The sequence below is a fragment of the Solea senegalensis genome, linkage group LG18 (genome assembly GCF_019176455.1).
Source record: "Solea senegalensis isolate Sse05_10M linkage group LG18, IFAPA_SoseM_1, whole genome shotgun sequence".
Classification (NCBI taxonomy): domain Eukaryota; kingdom Metazoa; phylum Chordata; class Actinopteri; order Pleuronectiformes; family Soleidae; genus Solea; species Solea senegalensis.
This window is the reverse complement of record NC_058041.1, coordinates 2,721,128-2,739,681: the sequence shown is the minus strand read 5'-3', so window position 1 is coordinate 2,739,681 and position 18,554 is coordinate 2,721,128. Positions and strand designations below refer to the sequence as shown.

At 46.3% G+C, this 18,554-nt stretch overlaps 1 protein-coding gene across 2 annotated transcripts in view; it reads left to right on the top strand.

The window, feature by feature from the left end:
- raraa (retinoic acid receptor, alpha a) overlaps window positions 1-16,750 on the top strand; it is an 80,463-nt gene extending 63,713 nt beyond the window's left edge. For both annotated transcript variants that reach the window (XM_044013985.1, XM_044013984.1), the window contains exons 2-8: window positions 1,175-1,323; window positions 7,905-8,046; window positions 14,781-14,941; window positions 15,042-15,218; window positions 15,300-15,504; window positions 15,661-15,819; window positions 16,046-16,750. In XM_044013985.1, coding sequence (XP_043869920.1) covers window positions 1,175-1,323; window positions 7,905-8,046; window positions 14,781-14,941; window positions 15,042-15,218; window positions 15,300-15,504; window positions 15,661-15,819; window positions 16,046-16,242 — 1,190 coding nt within the window. In that variant the 3' untranslated portion in view covers window positions 16,243-16,750. The remainder of the gene's footprint in view (window positions 1-1,174; window positions 1,324-7,904; window positions 8,047-14,780; window positions 14,942-15,041; window positions 15,219-15,299; window positions 15,505-15,660; window positions 15,820-16,045) is intronic.
- Window positions 16,751-18,554: the final 1,804 nt, after the last annotated feature.

Genomic DNA, 18,554 nt, shown 5'->3' with positions numbered 1-18,554 from the left:
TACTTCCTCCATGACCGCAGCGCAGACTCCTGAAATACAGCTGTCACTAAATACGCCAGACTCCTCTATTAAATATTGCGATTTTAGAAGTTTCCCCTGGTAATAGTTGGAGATTAACCCACGTTTTTAAGGATTGTTAAGTCTTTTTAACTAATCCACAGTTCGGCATTGTTCGGATTCTCTTGTCGGACGTCTCTTCCTGATTTTTGGGACTAGAGATGCAGACAAAGGGGCTGGAAGATGCGGCCAAAAACATTATTTACTTATTAACATAATAAAAACATGTTAATTGATGGTTAGAAGGATTATTGGTTTAAACCTCAGCTTTAGAATTGTATGTATATGCTTGAGCAGGAACTATATTTAGAATCGGTATCAGTCAATGTCAACTGATGACATATGGGGAAAAACAACAATGTTAAAGCTGGTGCTGTCATAAAAGTATCACATAAACGCTTCACCAAGCACACACTGTAAAAAACATGTTGTTTAAGAGCAGAATATGTGTGTGAGTGTTGTGTTAAGTGGTAAATACACACGTGTGTGGTGTAAAATATGTGAAAATAACGTATATGGGACTCATATTGTTACTGGTAAACACTCAAGTTTGTGATAATAGCGGTACGGAGCCGTTCCCAGTTGTGTGTAGTAGTACTAAATGTCTGGTTGAGTAATGAAAGTTGGATTATTTGATCATATAATGCATGTTTTTTTTATCATTTTCTGTGAATGTGTGTATTGTATACATGATTAAAGAGCCTTATTTTGTAACACGCGGGATATTGAGGTCAAAGTCCAATACATATTATGTGAAAAGCAGCAGCAGTTCACTTGTGTTGTATCCCGTACGTGCACAGCGCGGGGGGGGTAATCGTGCTTTGCCATTTTCATGCACTTATGCTGCTCGATACTAAAATAAATGGATAAAAGCACATAGAGGTTAACACTTTAGCTCAAGTTCAAGTCTCACGTGTGTGTGTGTGTGTGTGTGCGTGTGTGTGCGTGTGTGTGTGTCAGCGGTGCGTCTCTCTCTCTGGAAGAAAATCAGTGTTTTGTGTGGCTGTGTTTCTCCCAGCGACATCGATTAATGCTCCACATCTGTCAGTGCTCCACCTGATAGTGTTCACTAACCCCCTCCCTTCTCTCTCTCTCTCTCTCTCTCTCCTCTCCACAGCGATAGAGACCCAGAGTACCAGCTCAGAGGAGATAGTGCCAAGTCCGCCCTCGCCTCCCCCTCCGCCCCGCGTCTACAAGCCCTGCTTTGTGTGCCAGGACAAGTCCTCAGGGTACCACTATGGTGTCAGCGCCTGCGAGGGCTGCAAGGTGAAACCTTATTTTCAGTCTGCCGATAAAGTGTTTTCTGCAGGAGTGGTTTTCCAGTTTGATGTGTTACGAAAGAAGCGCGTGACCTCACTGTTAATATTAGAGTTCACGCCGCTCACCGCTGATTTCGATCATGTTTTATGTCACAGAGACGGCGGCGGCGTTAGCGTTGGTAAAGAGTGATGCTGTGGACACGCAGAGAAGCGCTAACGAGACGTTTGTGTAGAAGTTTGACTGTAAACATGACGGGTCTGATAGTATTGATTGGACAGAGCCTGTTTTCACATAGAGGACGTGACGTGCAACCAATGTTACGTTGTTTCAATTCACAACAAAGTTAGAATAGTTTTAGTTTTTATTTAGTTTTGACTTTTTGTTTTTAAAATTAGTTTGTTTTTTTGTTAATGCTTAGTTTTACTTTATTTTTTATTAGTTTTGCCAGGTGCACGATGCAAAAAGGGTGATAAGTATTGTTTCATAAAAACCCAACAAAAGATGCCGGTTTAAAAGTCAAATAGCAACAGACTGAAGACACACATGAACATAACATAAATGATAATAATAATAATAATAATAATAACAATGATAATAATATTAATAATAATAATAATAATTATGATAATAATAATAATCATCATGATAATAATAATAATGATGATGATAATAATAATGATAATAATAACAATGATAATATTATTATTATTGTTATTATTATTATTATTAATAATAATAATAATGATGATGATGATGATGATGATGATGATAATAATGATGATGATGATCATAATATAGTAATGATAATAATAATAATAAGGATAATAATAATAATAATGATAATAATAATAATAATAAGGATAATGATAATAATAATAATAATAATAACAACAATAAATAACCCTCATAAGACACATCACATTTCTTGTGATGCTCAATCTGAGGGAAAAACATGAGCAAAATTTAAAAAACCTAATGAAGGACTAGAGGTTTAATTGACTTAGATGAACCAACTCAACCCAATTAACTACATAACTTGCATAACCCTATGTCCCACATTGTAAACAAAAACAAATAAAAAACATTTTTATTATGAATGAAAACTCTATGTCAAATTGTTACATTCATTTACAAAGATGAAAAGAAAAGACATTTCTGCTACAATCTGAGTTAGTTTTAGTTGGTTTTATGAGGAAAGGAAATCATCTCTATTGTCATTATACAACCAAGGGTTGTCGGGTGAAGGGTTGATCAGAGTTGCTGTTCCTGTTTTATTTAAATTCAGGTTTATTGTGGTTTCGCGAAAATGACCGATTACCAATCTCAGTTTTCGTTATTTCGTTTCCGTTCACTAAAATAACCGAACCAGAATAATAACATCAACGACGATGAAAAACAGTAACAGTTTTTTTGAGCAGCTTAATCATCCACGTCTTTCAGCGTTTACACCCATGCACACTGTAAAAAAACAAAAAGAACAAGATAACGCATATAATCGGCCTGGTTGTGTATGTTGTGTATCTTGTGTATCTTGTGTATGTTGTGAAAGTTGGTCGTCCAAACAGGTTTTTTCCCCCCTTCTCTCTTGTGTGTGTGCTGTTGTTGCCGCTGCACATATCTTTGCTGACGTGTCCACAATGACCGTCTGTTATCAATACAAGCGTGGATCACAGGTGCTGAGGAGACCTCAGTGTGTCTGCTCTTCTTATCAGCTCACGGTTAACTCTCTCTGTGTTAGCGTTAGCTCTCTTTATCTCTCTGCTCACGCGGCGCAGAGCCAGAGTTGTGTAAGCGCAGAAGAAGAGGACGGGAGTGAGGTTTCGTGGAATCAAATGTAATATTGCCTCCGGGTGCAAACCTTATATCTCCGCTCTGTCAACATTTTCAGACGCCACCTCTTCTTTGTTTTTTTGGCGTCGATGCGTTCTTGAATATCCCAAATACCGGGAGCGCAGTTGAAGAGTATGTTAATCACGCAGCCCTGTGTACGGCAAGAGGAGGTCAAGAGGATGCAGGGAACGGTTGGATGGATACGGGGGAGAGGGTGTCGTTGGCGGTGACAGGTACCTGCTGCACACCATGACTTATCCACTGCTGTGGTCTGTGTTTCCATGTGTGCAGGAGTAAGAGCAGAGTGGAGCGAGGGAGGGAGGGAGGGAGGGGCAGTGGCAGTCATAAACAATAAGAAATAGAGTAAGGAAGCCCAGAAGGGACGGAGAAATGCAGATACAGCAGCCTCTGCTCCGGGAGGCACGGAGACAAAAGGGAAAAACTGAAATATGTTGCAGATTAGGTGGAAGGAGTTACGGCTGAACTCATTGACACCAAAGAAAAGACGATCAGTGAACCAGAGGGTGGAGGTGTGTGTGTGTGGGGGGGTGTTAGAAAAAGAATGCACAAAGGGAGGGAGTGTGACACACAAACATACTCACGAAGCACGAATGATCCCCAGTGTTACCTATAAAAATGTTAACAAAGAAAATAAAAGCTGACCCCTAATGTCACACGTACACACACACACACAAAAAAGGCCTTTTTCCATCCTTTTAATTAGAGTTCGCCGAAGCTGCTTTTGCATAATTAATGCCGCTCCCGGTTAATATGCACTTAAATGTATATGTTCTCATGTTAATCAGGGTGAGGCTGATGAAGCGCGAGTGGTTAAACACCGCGTAGCGCGCGACGGCACCGTTTGTTATCCTTCCGAACACGACATCCGCTTTCGTAAGAGTCGCGTGTTTCTGCACAGTTTGTGTGTTTTGAAAGAGTTGAGACGCAGGTCAGTGTCACGGTGAAAAACATCCCCCCTCCCCCGTCTCAACCGGAAGTTGCTTAAAACCAAACATGATCGTGATCTGGTTCTTCTCGATGTGTCTGGGATTCTTAACGGCAGCCACTCGAGCTCTAATCCCTCATTTTCTTTGTTGTGCTCACTGAACGCAGCTCTCCTTTGTTTAAACTCTAATTAAATAGTGTAATCAGTGATATTATTGGACTAATTACAGCGTCTGACGGACGTCGGCGTGGGCGTGTGGTTGTGTTGGACAAGTACAACCAATCGTGGTCGGGTTGCAGGTGAAATTAGTGTTGAAACGTCGAAAAGTGTGGATTATTTTGTGTGTTTTTTCTTTGTTTCCACCCCAAAGGTACCTTTCCCAAAGTATCATGGGCACAGCAGTAGGTTAAAACCTCTGCGATAAACAAAGAAGGGAAGTTAGACAATAGATGAGCCGTAAATTTGAGTAATTGGTTGTTTCTTCTTGGTAATCACAGCGTCGTTTCCCCCTGACGGCACAGAAATGGAGCCAGACTTGACAGTGTAATTAGCTTCTTTTTGAGGCTATTGTTCATTTGGGATATCGCTGATGTTTCAATCTAACAGCCGGCAACAACATCTCAGGTTTTGCTGCGTAAACTCACCAGCAAAGCTCTGTCATTAGCGTAGTAGTTTCCCACTAAGTGGTTCTAACGGTTGTTGTTTTAAACACGTCACGACCACACGACTGTTTGTTTATCGTTCAACAGGAGCGGTCATTTCACGAAACCGTCCCCCCAGTGTGAAATCCAGCCGCTTGTCTACATGCTCACTCCACACTCACTCTGCTCATTCTCCATATCTCTGAACTTCAGAGGAGATTCGTGGGCCCGGAGCGCGCTCAATAATTCAGCACGACAGGCGCGTGGATGTATATGAGAGCGGGGCAAGCGGAGGGTTTAGCAGCGCGCGGTTCTGCCGCAGCACGCCAAACTACAAAGACGACTCCCGGGGGCTGCGGCGAACAGAGGAAACAGGAAACGGGGGACGTTTGTTACACGGAGGCAGCTCGGTCATCTGTTGGTTAGAGATGCACGTACAGTAATTGCTGGCACAGCGTTTCTCCCACGCAGATATTAAGATATTAACACTTAAACATTACATTTGCATGACCATCCTGTCACGTTAAGCAGGCGTTCCCAGCTCCCTCTCCTACCACGCATCCGTCTTTACCGTAGATTCAAATGGTGGCCCTTAAACAACTTCTGAGTGGCCCAGCCGTGTGATGAGGTTTGATAGCCGTGCTAGTTCTTTGGTGTTCTGTTAAAGGTAATATCGTGCACCTTTTTTGATTTTATGCACCTGAGATGACATGTAAAATAGTTACAGCTAATAACTGTGCAACATATGTATTTAAATGCACTCTTTGATGTGCCCTCACCTGCTGCTCACTGGCCGCGCAGCTAAATGTCTTGGTTTGAAAACGCGGCCCAACTGAGTTTGTAATTGAGTAGTCCTCCCATAGACCGTATCTAAGTCTATGGGGAAAACGATCCTACTTGATTTACGTTCAGAATTGCTGCTCTTCAAAAGATCAGGCTGGCCAATTTTGTAAATTTTAAAGGGAAATAGACGGGACATAATCGTGGACACTGTGATCGACAGCCTCGTCCAATAGGAGGCTGGTGACAGGTGACACCTTGCAAAAACCTCGTCATGGCTGTGTCAGTTGCTATGTAGTCATGTGGTTTTGGGGGCACAGTCATGCACATGCACAAATGCTGTAGGAGGCTGGGAATGCACGGTTAATCTGAGGATTCCTGTGCTTCCTCTATGTGAACTCTCCAACCCCAGACGCCCCCCACCCCCTTCAACTGCCCCGCTTCTTCATTAATGAAGCATCCCCTCAACTACGAGGCTCACACTCCGCCTCATAAATGCCCGAGGTTCGCTGCGTTCAGCAGGTAGGCGGCCGCGAATCGAGGAGTGCTCGCCACATATGCAGTTATGCATGTGTGCTGTAGTCGTTTCGCTCTCCTCTTTCATCCCTCCCACTCCCACTCCCGCTCCCTCTTGTTGTGGCTCTCATCTCTGAGCGCTGCAGGGTGGCTGACAGGCCCACTGAGGGCTCTTGTCGCTGGGTGGATTAAGCGGTGATACAAAAAGAGGCTTAAGGGCCGCAGGAAGCAATGACTCTTAAAAGAAGGAGGGGCGGGCCCGGGAACAATCAACTGGCCCCGCGAGCCGACGGCAGCAACCAATCGGGGGGTGCCGTTAGAGGGCACCTTAGCCTCATGGTGTCAGGAGGGAGTAGGTTAATCCTCCGGTGACACAGGGGTCAGGGTCGGGGCACGGTGGGATCAAAGAGGACATGATACACACACAGCATCAGCAGCTTGACTTCACATCAACCTGCAAGTTTTTTTTATTCTCCCTGAAGGTAGATATCTGTCGTTTCCCGTAATGTAAGTCAGGGCAAAGGTTAGATTAGATTACCCTCTGTGTTTTTTCAAACACTTCCTCTTCCGAGCGGGAAAAGAAGGGGCGTACACATGGGCACCATCACACACACTGAAACAGATTCAGGAGTCACTTCCACTGGATGACGGCGGAGACGAGAGGAGAAGCTGCCGATCGGGGGAAGGACAAATTGCAGGGCTTAGGCCCACGCTGGCCATCTGTCGGCGAGCAGCAGAGCTAATCCCGCGGCATGGGATGGGGGCTCGGTGGCAGCAACCAAACCACCACCCCACCTCCCACCCGGTTCTCCCCCCCCCCCGTCCCAATGTGTCACGTCAATACTGACTTTGACCCGTATAGTGTTTTTGTCCCGCGTCATGCTCGCTGCACTCGCTGCACTGATTCGCATTAACCTCTTTTTATCGGTTTGACACACGAGGAACGTTTAAGCAATAAGGGCCCGAAAGGTTAACGTTGATTTAATTGGGGACGAGTGGTGTGAGGTGTGGACGAGAATGAACTGCGTCTTGTGATGCGTTGGCTTTTCCAACCTCCTGTCAGTTTGTGGCTAGAATCACATGTTATGAAAACAGATTTCATAACTGGCAAAGGTACAAGATAGTGGGATGAAGATATGACGGGCTTTTTCCCCTTCCTATCTGACATCCCAGCTGTTTGCTTTTTAGACTCTGGACTTTTCTTGTCACTCGGTTTATGACCCAATGCCGTGAGCTTATTTTTGGCAGTTGGAGCTCAAGTCTTAAAGTTTATAGGGAGATAATTTAAATGATTACTGTTGTCTTTATGTGGGAGGTTTGTTTTCTCCGTTTCTATGCCTCACCCCCCCAACATTTTCTCATCCCAGCCAAGTGACAAAACACTGACTAAGTTATTAAACGCATTCTCTCGTCGGTTTTGATCCGGTCGGACGGCGAAGGGGAAATGAGAGAGAGAGAGAGAAGAGGGATTACTCGCGGTTGTTAAATATCTCTCGTCCACATCACACGGCTCTCTCTCTCTCTCTCTCGTAATTTAATTATTTTTAACCTTGGAACTCATCAGGGAGCGTCGCGACGGGGAAGTGGATGAGAATGGACCCGGCGAACGCAGAGACAATATATCTGCAACAGGCAACTGAGTGAGATCATAAAAAGCAGTAATGTTGATATATAACCACGCGACAGGCGCATTCACAAGGGCACACAGTACAGCTATGTTTGCCAGGCAATTTACTTATTTATTTATCCACCGCTCTGTTTGCAAAGACGGTCCAATTTCCCCTTTGCTCTTGTTTTGCATCCTCCACCTCCCGAGACCTGTCCTCTCTCGCCTCACGGCCACATTTCTCTTTCCCGTCTTTCCCGTCACACAGGGCTTCTTCCGGCGAAGCATCCAGAAGAACATGGTGTACACGTGTCACCGGGAGAAGAACTGCATCATCAACAAAGTCACGCGCAACCGCTGCCAGTACTGCCGGCTGCAGAAGTGCCTGGACGTCGGGATGTCGAAAGAGTGTAAGTAGAAAATGTCAAGTTTTTTCCAGAATGCCCTGCTTCCTTCCTTCTTTCCTTCCTTCCTTCCTTCCTCCCACGTATTTCATCATATTTGGTTTAATCCCACAGCATTAAGCAGGATTGTTGCTGTTGTAGGAAGTCTTATTATCGGTGCATGAGTGTTTACTATGGTGGTCGACCGGGGCAAACACACGGCAACGACCCAAAACACACGCAGGAGGAGAAACGAGCTGCAGATACACAAACGCAAGCGAAAACAAAAACACACGCAGGACAGAAAACACACGCACGAAAACGAGCGCTGGTGTTTTCGCTTCTGTGCGTGTTTTGGGATTTCCGTGTGTTTTCTGTCCTGCGTGCGTTTTTGGTTTCGTTTGTGAAGATGAGAAGATGCAGCTCGTTTCTCCTCCTGCATGTGTTTTGGGTTTGTTGCACCGCGTTTGCCCCCCGTCGGCCACCGTAGTTCACTACTGATGCACACATCAAGTGAGTGTTGTAGATGTTCTGCGGTCCAATCAGACTTCCACCTGTCACACTGCTGCTATTTCCTTTTTGCCGTTTGACGCGACGTCAAATCTGCTCCAGTTTGTGCAGTCCCCCCCCCCATTTTACAGTAGCGGATCGTTGTGGTTTTCAGGGTTTAAGTTCACTTTGAGGAGAATCTCGGCCCGTAAGAACCAGACAAAGGGGCGGCTGTGAGGCTGTGATGCAGACTGTCAGTAACAGTCAGGGTGTCGCCAGGCTTGGCAGGCCTCTGATGAATATGTTCTCACCTGCAGAGAGTGAAAGAGCAGGCGTCTGCTTCCATCACTGCACCCCGGGGGCTGTGTGAACATATACACACACACACACACACACACATCCGTGCAAGCAGTCAGACTTGATAAAGTAATTGGTGGAGGTGTGACCACAGAGGACTCGGAGAGGCCAGCAGGGTTTTTAGGTCAGCGTGATCACGTGCTACACAAACACCCTCTTATGTGTATAGGAGGCATTTGAACCTGTAAATACTGATCATTCACGTTAGAAATGAGCTGATAGTGGAGTCAGTGTTGGTGCAGTACTGCTCAAAATCACAGAAAACATCAAATAAAAGTAAAGAAGAAGATAAATACACTGAATTCAAGTCAGTTACACTAGTACATAGAGTATTTTCACGTTTTTACAGTGTAAATATCCCATACACGCTTTACTAAGTACAGGCTATAAAGAGAGATGTGTGCCTGCAGTCATGTGACCACAATGTGAGTAAAGGAATCCACACATTTGCCGTGTTGTTGTGAGCTGTGTCAACGGAAAAGGTAAAAAAAAATAAGTGCAGTTTTGTGGGAAAAAAATAAAAAATAATGATGCTCAAGGCTGAGGAACTGGTGATTAATACAGAGCATATTAATACTAGTAATCCTGCATGTGTACACAGGGTGTAGCGGCACACACCCTCCTCACGTCTTCCCCGCCGCCGTTCACCTCGTCTTCCTGCTACAGCGCGAGCGGCGAGCGCTGCGCCGCGCCACAGCGCTGTGGTTTACAGTAAAAGAAGTTATCCTCCAAGCTCCTTACCTTTGAATGGGGCCATTAATCATGGTTAGAAGGATCACAGCAGCCACCTCTTACACACTCACACACACACACACACACACACACACACACACTGGAGGAAATGACTGGAGTTGGAGGGCCATCTTGTGGTTGAGAGTCGGTACTGCGTGTTAGGAAAAGCAGTGGAAGTTGTGTCAGGAAGTTTTTTTTTTGCGCGACAGATATGGATCACATGGTTCTGGTTCACGTCTGTGTCGCATTGTGCGGATTGTTCACCTTGTGCGTCTTCGGTTGTGACTTTGACCAGTGGAACTGGTCTGGGCTGGTGAGGAGGGAGAGGCTGACCATCTGGGGCCAGCAGGGAGTCTCTGTCTGCTACACACACACACACACACACACACCACGGACACTCAAAATATGCATGCATGTGCATAATATCACACACACACACACACACACACACAAGGTGACTGACACAAACTGGTATGGGAGGAAAAAAAAAAGAAGCTTAAACGTAAATTCACTTAGACAGCTCCACTTATACACCATACAGTCTTTGGCACACACACTTACAGAAGGTGGACGCCCTCCCCCTCCCCCCCCCCTGCCTGCACTGGAGGGGGGTGGGGGGGGACGTCTGGGTGACCTTGCGTCTGCCCGCAGACAGCTCCAGACAACAGTGCCCGGCCTGCTGCCAGGTGGCGATGCCAAGTAAAGATGGCAAAAGGAGACGAGTCGGGTGGTGGCGTCGGGAGCGAGTGGAGGTTTACAAGGAAGCGCCTGTCGTTCAGACGACACAAGACTTTTATCTGAAAACAGCTGACAGTGAGTTTAGTTTGCCCAACTCGGAGTAATGTTGACTCACTTCAGCTGCGTTTGCGGCTCTTGTGTGAAGACAGAATAGATGGGAAGAAAAAAAACAAACGTTTTTACACAAGGTCGTGTTTACAAGGGTCAGAAACAGGTTTGTCATGGTTCTTAAATACTGATGTCGTCTTCTAAAGCAACACTTCACCGATTTGCATTCCCAACCTTCCCAAAAGTCGAGAAATATCTTCATTCTTTTTTGTTACCCACTCGAAGGGGGACGGGACCTCGTTCCCAGAATGTAAACAGTGTCCGCCATCTTTGCTAAGAGCTATGCTAACAGGTGAAGAATGAAGATATCAAAAATACTAGCCCCTATTCTAGTAATATAAAGCTGAATGTACATTGGTGAAGTGTTCCTTTAAGTCAAAGGTTGTGACTTTGATTCCTGGCTCTTCTACTATCTAGTCCACGGTGTGAAAGATGAGTGCTGCACATGCAGTAGTTTGGGTGAAGGCCCAACAGTGTAGTGTAAAGCAGCTTCGAGTGGGCATCGATAGCAAAGTGCTGTATAAATAGACCGTTTAATTGGACTAAAATAAACACTATAGCATCAGTTACAACACCCATTTTTAAGCGGCCTGACCCACTTACTCACTGTAACTGTTTATTTCCTGTGCCTCTGGTAACGCGGCGCCGGTTTTTTAATTGCCGCTCGATGATAACGTCGACCGTGAACTTTTTGCTCGCCGATTTCGTCGTCTCAAATGATTTGTCGTTCCATATGAGTTTCTGATGCACTATTAACATTCAGATGGGGCTGCAGCTAATAATCTGATCATTATTAAAATCACTCGATCGATTAACATCTGAGAAAAGACTGACCTCGTGAAGCCACATTAAAAGCACATTCGCGCCATCATAAATGACTTCAGCAGCTGACATTTCTCAGTTTCTATAACGCGCCGTTGCCCTCGGGACGGTCACGCGTGTTAACGCTGCCCTTCTGATCAGCCTCCTCCGCCCCGCGCTGCCTTCCCGTCTCTATCATCAAGTTCCCAGCACTGTCACCCACATCGTCCTCGAGGACGGCGTTATCCAGCGACGGAGAAAGTAATAAAAGTAAAATAAGATGAAGCGAAGAATGATGGAGAACGGCACGCGGGGAGGATAACATCAGCCGGGGAAGACGGCATAGTGGAGCGAGATGAAAGCTGTGTGTGTGTGAGGGACGACTATTGAACCCGGTGTGAGGGAGGGAGGGATGAGAGAGGCTGGAGGACAGAGGGAGGGAGAAAGTTTCATCATTGTTGACGGTGGCTCTGCGCTGTGAGCAGCAGGAGCGGGGGGGTGGGGGGGGAGAGAACATTGACATTTTTATCTTTCCATTGAATTTAATCTGTGTGATGGATGAGCTGCCAGTGCTTTAATTTTCCTCGCACGAATTATCCCTCTCTGTCTTCCACACACACACTAACAGAAATTGTCTATTAACTGCACGTTGCAGCTGAAATCTGCTATGAAAATAAATAATAGAACGATGACTCTGTGTGTGTGCGTGTGCACGTGCACGTGTGTGTGTTACAGTATTCTGTACATGGCTTCCTGTAAATCATTTTGATGCAACGAACGTGAACCGCAAACATTTCAGGATGCAGACCCCTCCCTCCCTCCTCCCTCCCTCCCTCCCCCGTTAGCGTTCATATTCTCATTACGCACGTTTGAAAGATGCATCGCTCGCCGTGTAACACACACATCAAAATGTCCACACACACAGGTTTGCACAGCTAGTCCTCCGAGGACACCGACTGTAAACAAAACCTTAACCATGACCAGAATTCAAATCTGTGTGTTGAACTCACTTTTTGTCTCCACGAGGACTAGTGGTCCTGACTAGGTCAGTGAAAAGGTACACACACACACTCAATAAAAGAGGAAGGCTGTATTTCTTTCATTTGTGGCAGCTCGCTAACACTCCCACCCCACCAACACCCCAAGTTATTGCATGTGGCAATTCGCCATGACAGATCGCCAGTCGTGCCTAATAGTTCTTTAATGACTTCATTAAATTGTGTTGTGCGGCTTATGATTGTGCTGCCAATTTGTCAGCGCGGGTAATGTCTGGGCGCAGGGGATGCCCCACTTTTATTTGTGAATTAATTGGACATCGATTGTTTTTTGCAGCCCCTCCCCTCCTCATGGCGGGGCGGGGACACAAGGCTCCCCATTCAGGCTGGAAACAGGGCCGGTCCTCATGTGTGCGGCAACTTACTGGTGTTTCATACGACCGGCGTCTAAATTGGATAGAAGTAAAGTCTTAATTAGGTCGTAACAGTAAAGTAGGAAAGCTTTAGTGTGTGTGTGTGTGTGTGTCCACCTCCACTACACTAGGTGGCGATAAGCCTCCTTTTTAGCTCGCCGTTAACCAATGCTAGCATGTCGATTTTGAATCTTCCTACATCCAAGAATTGGAGTGGGTCAGAAATATCGTCGTCCTTCCTCACGCAGCTCGATAAATGAGATGCTGATATTTTAATAAATAAATGAAGGTGCTCTAAAGTAAACGGTCCTCGGGAGTCACTACTTCATGTCGTTCTCGATTAACTGAGTACGTGTTTGGTCCATGAAATGTCACAATATGTTGATCGGTGTTTCTCGAACCTGGAAACGACGATCGAATGATTTCTTTGTCGTATGGAGCAAAGGAAACAGAAAATATACTCTGGAAAATCTGAAAACACTATCAAAATAATCAACTTTGTTCTCTACTGTATGTTGTGAATAAATAGAGAAATCCTGCACTTTTAACCATGTAATATTATTGATTTGTCACAGAATCGTTGTATTGTGTGTTCCTTGGTTTCCCACCCCCCTATACAAGAACATTAAATATTCACTTCTTTTAGTTGGCAGAGCTTAAACTTGTACCAGTGTGGATGTTCACCATGTCGTCTTCTTCTGTTATTTGAGTGTAATTAAACTCCCAACCTCAGTGTCTGTGTGTGCTTTATCTAAATATCCTCAGAATAGTTTTTTGTTTTTTTAAAAGATTTTTTTAAACCGGCGCTGTAACTAACGCGCTTGTTTTCGATGCATCACATGTGTCACTTTACTGCTCCGCCGCCGAACATCCACATGTGGTATTGTGTTTATGGCTGTGCGAGCGCCGTCGCTGGAGTCCCACTAAAGCGCTGGAAAATGGTGCATTAGCGTGCCGTTTCTGCACAGCCAGGGTCCTCTCAAGTCTCTTGTTTTTTGGAGAACAGTGCTTAGCAATAACATAGTGCAGCATCAGACTTCCAGCCTCCTCCTTCCTCCTCCACTCCCCCCTTATGTTCTCCCAGGCAGGGAGGCCTGTCTGTGGGCTGATGAACGAGCAGCGGCTCCGGCGGTGCATCCCTGCCTGCCCGTCACAGACAGTGATCTCCCATCAGCCTGAGCGCTCTGGCCCCTTAATGGTCAAGGTTAGGATTAAGACGAGGAAAATGTGATCTCAGGTCAGCTGCTGCGGGGGGGAGAAGCCCGAGGGGAGGTTGAGAAGGGGAAAAATGACATAGATGATTTTACGAGAGGGGGATTTTAAAGTAAAAAAAAAAAAAAAGGAGGGATGGGGCTTACACTGTGGGGAAAAATCTAACAAATAAAGTATAACAAGGAGTGTGTTGTATACCCAAGATAGGGGAGATATGTGTGACACACACACAGAAAGCTGGGGGGTTTCCAGTGTGAGCTGGAGCAGCCGAGCCCTTTTAAAACCATTAGAGGCATGATATTTGTCATATTATGTTATTAGATTAGCCGGGACCTCTAATGAAAGCTGTGGCAATTTGTCAGCCTTATGGATAGCTTCATCCCCCACCACTATTTATCAAGTAACACACACACACACACGTCTCAGCCGGCCCACCTCCACCCTCAACACATGCATACACAAGCGAGTCGTATCTAAACTGCACCCCAGTGTGGATGGGCTGTGGAGAAATGAATGGAGCCTGTAATGGGATTCCAATGCTAAACACCCCCGCCTAGTGTTTTTTGTCATTTGGGTTGAGGAGACTATTCTCAGCAAGATTGCCCAGAGGGAAACGACACTGGATTATTTCAAGGTTCCCCCCCCCCTCGCCTCCCCTTCCCTCCATTACCAGAGCTGCCTCACCACATTTATCTTCCACCATAGATAAAAGAAGTGATGCTGTGCTCGCTGCTGTTTGCCACAGACAGGACATCTTTCCTGCTGATGACTCCGCCTTTGATCATGATCTCAGTTTTCCTCGAGGTGGTGTCAGCTGGCGCTAATGTCGGCACGTTATAGCATCCAGACTGCGGCCGCGACACACTTCCAGGCGATTGTTGAGTTTGACCACGACGCTCACTCTGTGTCCCTGCAGCAGTGAGGAACGACCGGAACAAGAAGAAGAAGGACGAGAAGAAGCAGGAGTGCACGGAGAGCTACGTCCTGAGTCCAGACACGGAGCAGATGATAGACAAGGTTCGCAAGGCGCACAAGGAAACCTTCCCCTCTCTCTGCCAGCTGGGCAAATACACTACGGTCAGTATAGCACGAAACACACACACACACACACGCGCGGCCTTCCGCTTCCTTTTTGTTCCACGTTTAACACTCGCCCCGCCTCTCCCCGTCCCCGCAGTCTAACAGCTCAGAGCGACGCGTGTCCTTGGACGTGGACCTGTGGGACAAATTCAGCGAACTTTCCACCAAGTGCATCATCAAGACGGTGGAGTTTGCGAAGCAGCTGCCCGGCTTCACGACGCTCACCATCGCCGACCAGATCACGCTCCTCAAAGCTGCTTGTCTCGACATCCTGGTGAGAACGACGGGCAAAGGAAAACTCCGCCCGACACTCCACCCGCCTGGTGAATCACTGACTCATGCGCTCTGTCCACAGATACTGCGGATCTGCACGCGCTACACGCCGGAGCAGGACACCATGACGTTCTCAGACGGACTCACGCTAAACCGAACCCAGATGCACAACGCAGGCTTCGGTCCCCTCACAGACCTGGTTTTCGCCTTTGCCAACCAACTCCTTCCTCTGGAAATGGACGACGCAGAGACGGGGCTGCTTAGCGCCATCTGTTTGCTGTGTGGAGGTAAGACGCGCGCCTTAAAAGTAGAGCACGTAGTGTAAAACGGTGTCAATCAGGACTGATCACAGTCACAGTGGACTGAGAGCTGTCATTGACCACCACCTAGTGGCGTACTGGGGTCGTTACAGGCACACTGACACGCTCCGTCTTCATCCACAGATCGTCAGGACTTGGAACAGGCGGAGAAGGTGGACGTTCTGCAGGAGCCTCTTCTGGAGGCGCTGAAAATTTATGTACGGAAGAGGAGGCCGCACAAACCGCACATGTTCCCCAAGATGCTGATGAAGATCACCGATCTGAGAAGCATCAGCGCTAAAGGTCTGTGGTCCACGCTGGTCACCAGTGGTTTATCTCTGAATCGTGCTAAAAAGATAAAGACATTCATCATCCACTTGTTCAATTTCCCTTGAAATGATTCTTAATGTCTCCAAAGCTTATTTTTCCATTTCATATGATGTGAAAATGCAAAATAAAGATTGAATTGGTGCCTAAAACAAACATGTTAGCTTATATTCTCGTGTCCCTTTTCCATACTCTTCCACAGGAGCCGAGCGCGTCATCACCCTGAAGATGGAGATCCCTGGATCCATGCCCCCTCTCATCCAGGAGATGCTGGAGAACTCGGAAGGCCTGGAGAGTGGTGCGGCGGGCGGGCGGCCGACCGGCGCCCCCCCGGGCAGCTGCAGCCCCAGTCTGTCCCCCAGCTCGGCCCAAAGCAGTCCAGCCACACAATCGCCATAGTAGTAGCGGCGGTGGCGGCGGCGGCAACAGCTCACTTTTTTATTTTCCCTTCGCGACGCTCCGTCTCCTCCTCCGACGTTCCCGACGAGGAGGAGCGAAGGAGGGGAGGTCTTGACTCGGACCGCTGAGCGACGGGAGACTTGGCAGAGCCAACCTCCTCCTCCTGTGACACGAATTCCCACCTCCCGATCCTGCTTTCCCTCACTCTGGAGCACTGTCCTGACTCGAGGGGGGGAGGTAAGGCTGGCGCAGGCCCGGGGATGGGGGGCGGGGGCAGCGGGACGCCTCCCAGAGACCACACCGTAAACACTGCTGATGAGTCCTCCTCCTCCTTCTCCCTCTCCACTCACTCTCCCCTTCATCACTGCTCCTCCCCTCTCTAGACTGATGGAATCCTGGATGAAGCAGAGACGGGGTGGGGGTCACCGTGGGACAGATATATGGACAAATGCAAACAGAACACCAGACACTTTTTCTTCTTTTTTTTTTTTGTTTTGTTTTGTTGTACTCTGAGGCAAGACTGCGAGAGAGAGAGAGAGAGAGAGAGAGAGAGACCCTCCTCCTCAAAGACTCTGGGTCTTTTCTCTTTTTTTTTTTCAACTTCAAATAAAAAAAAAAACAAAAACAGATTTCGTACAAAAGATATATAAATATATATATATAGAAAAAAAAAGTTATTGTGACGGACGTGTCCGGAGGGGAACGGCAGAGTCGATGAAAAATGAGGACGTGTTTTTTTTCTGAGATTAGAAAATTGTTGAACTGCTTCACTGTTTGAATCTTTTCATACCCGATGAGAGTATTGAGAGAGGGAGAGGGAGGGGGGAGGGAGGGAGGGAGAGGGGGGTTTCGGGCTTTTTCCTCACATCGTCCTGATTTAACGAGACACAAAAGATGACATAACCTCTCTCTCCGGTCTACACGTACAGTACAAACACACACACACACATACACAAATGTGCACAGAAAACAAGTCACAAAGAATATCATGTACTATTCCAGGTCGGATTTGTTTTCCTTATTTCTTTTTTTTTGTTTGTTTTTTTTTGTTGCTTCCAAGAGAATGGAAAGAAAATGATTGTATGAACTTGGTTGTATGATATGGTCACAGGTCCTTTCAAGAAATCAAATTAATGAAGATTCATTATTAAGGTGTATTTTAAGTAGCCTTTGAGTTTGTGTATATAAGCTGTATTCATTTCTTTAAAACTATGAAGAGTTTTAGGCTTCACCTGTTTTTTTTTAAAGAATACCTTTTATGTTTTTGTGTTTCTAGGTTTTTTTTGTGATTCAAGGAAAAAAAAGAAAGACAATTTAAGCACATTTTACTGAAGGAAGTTCTTTCATATTTTGTGTCCTACTAAATACTGGACAGACCCTTAACTAATCACTGGCTGTTCAGAATGTGGTTTTTCACGGACATTTTCAACTTTGGCCCCGCCCCCATTCACAACTTTTTTTTCTTTCTTCTTTTTTTTTATACATATGATAGATAACAAAGTAGCACTCCAGTCGGGGCATAGCTTTTTTGGGCCATGTAGCAGAATGAGATGGCGTGGCTGAGAATGGTGAGCTAGATGCTACATGTAGCTCGTGGGATTAAAGTGAGCTACAGCAGCCCGGCGTCAACGAGAGGTAAACAAATGTGAAGAGAGGTGTACATACACACACTGTATTAAGTGGTTCCATAATCTGTAGTGGATGGGGGGGAAAAAAAACAAACTAGATTGTAGTAATCCCTCTAATACCCCCCTTCCGCCCCCCAGTGGTCAGGCAGGTGAAGGTCCCAAATGTGATATTTGTTGAATCAATTCCTCACAAAATCTCCCTGTGATAGAAACCAATATGTGACTTTTTTTGCCAGATCCAGAGAAACCTCGTACCCTGTGACTCACTTTACGCCAAAAACGCCTTCATCGCCATCAACACACACACACACACGCCGTCATCATCTAGACCATCGTTACTGTACACACGCCAATGTCTCAGGAAGGAATCATGTTTTTGTGCTTGGCCTGTTCTTTGTCTAATGTTCTGTGCTGCACCCCCGTCCGTCCGTCCGTCCGTCCGTCAATCACACATGCACACTCAAAACACACAAACACACGTCTGCTACTGAGCCCCTGGACTTCTTCTTCAATCACTCACTTTTGTTTTGCCCTGGCGGACCAGGACTTTGCGTTGAGAGACACTGACAACGCCAGCGTGGAGTCGTTTGGTGTGTCCTCTTTTTTGTTTTTGTTTTCATTTGTACGGTCAAAGCTGCTTTTTCCATCATTCTTAGAACGTCACTCACGTCCAGAAACGGCGCA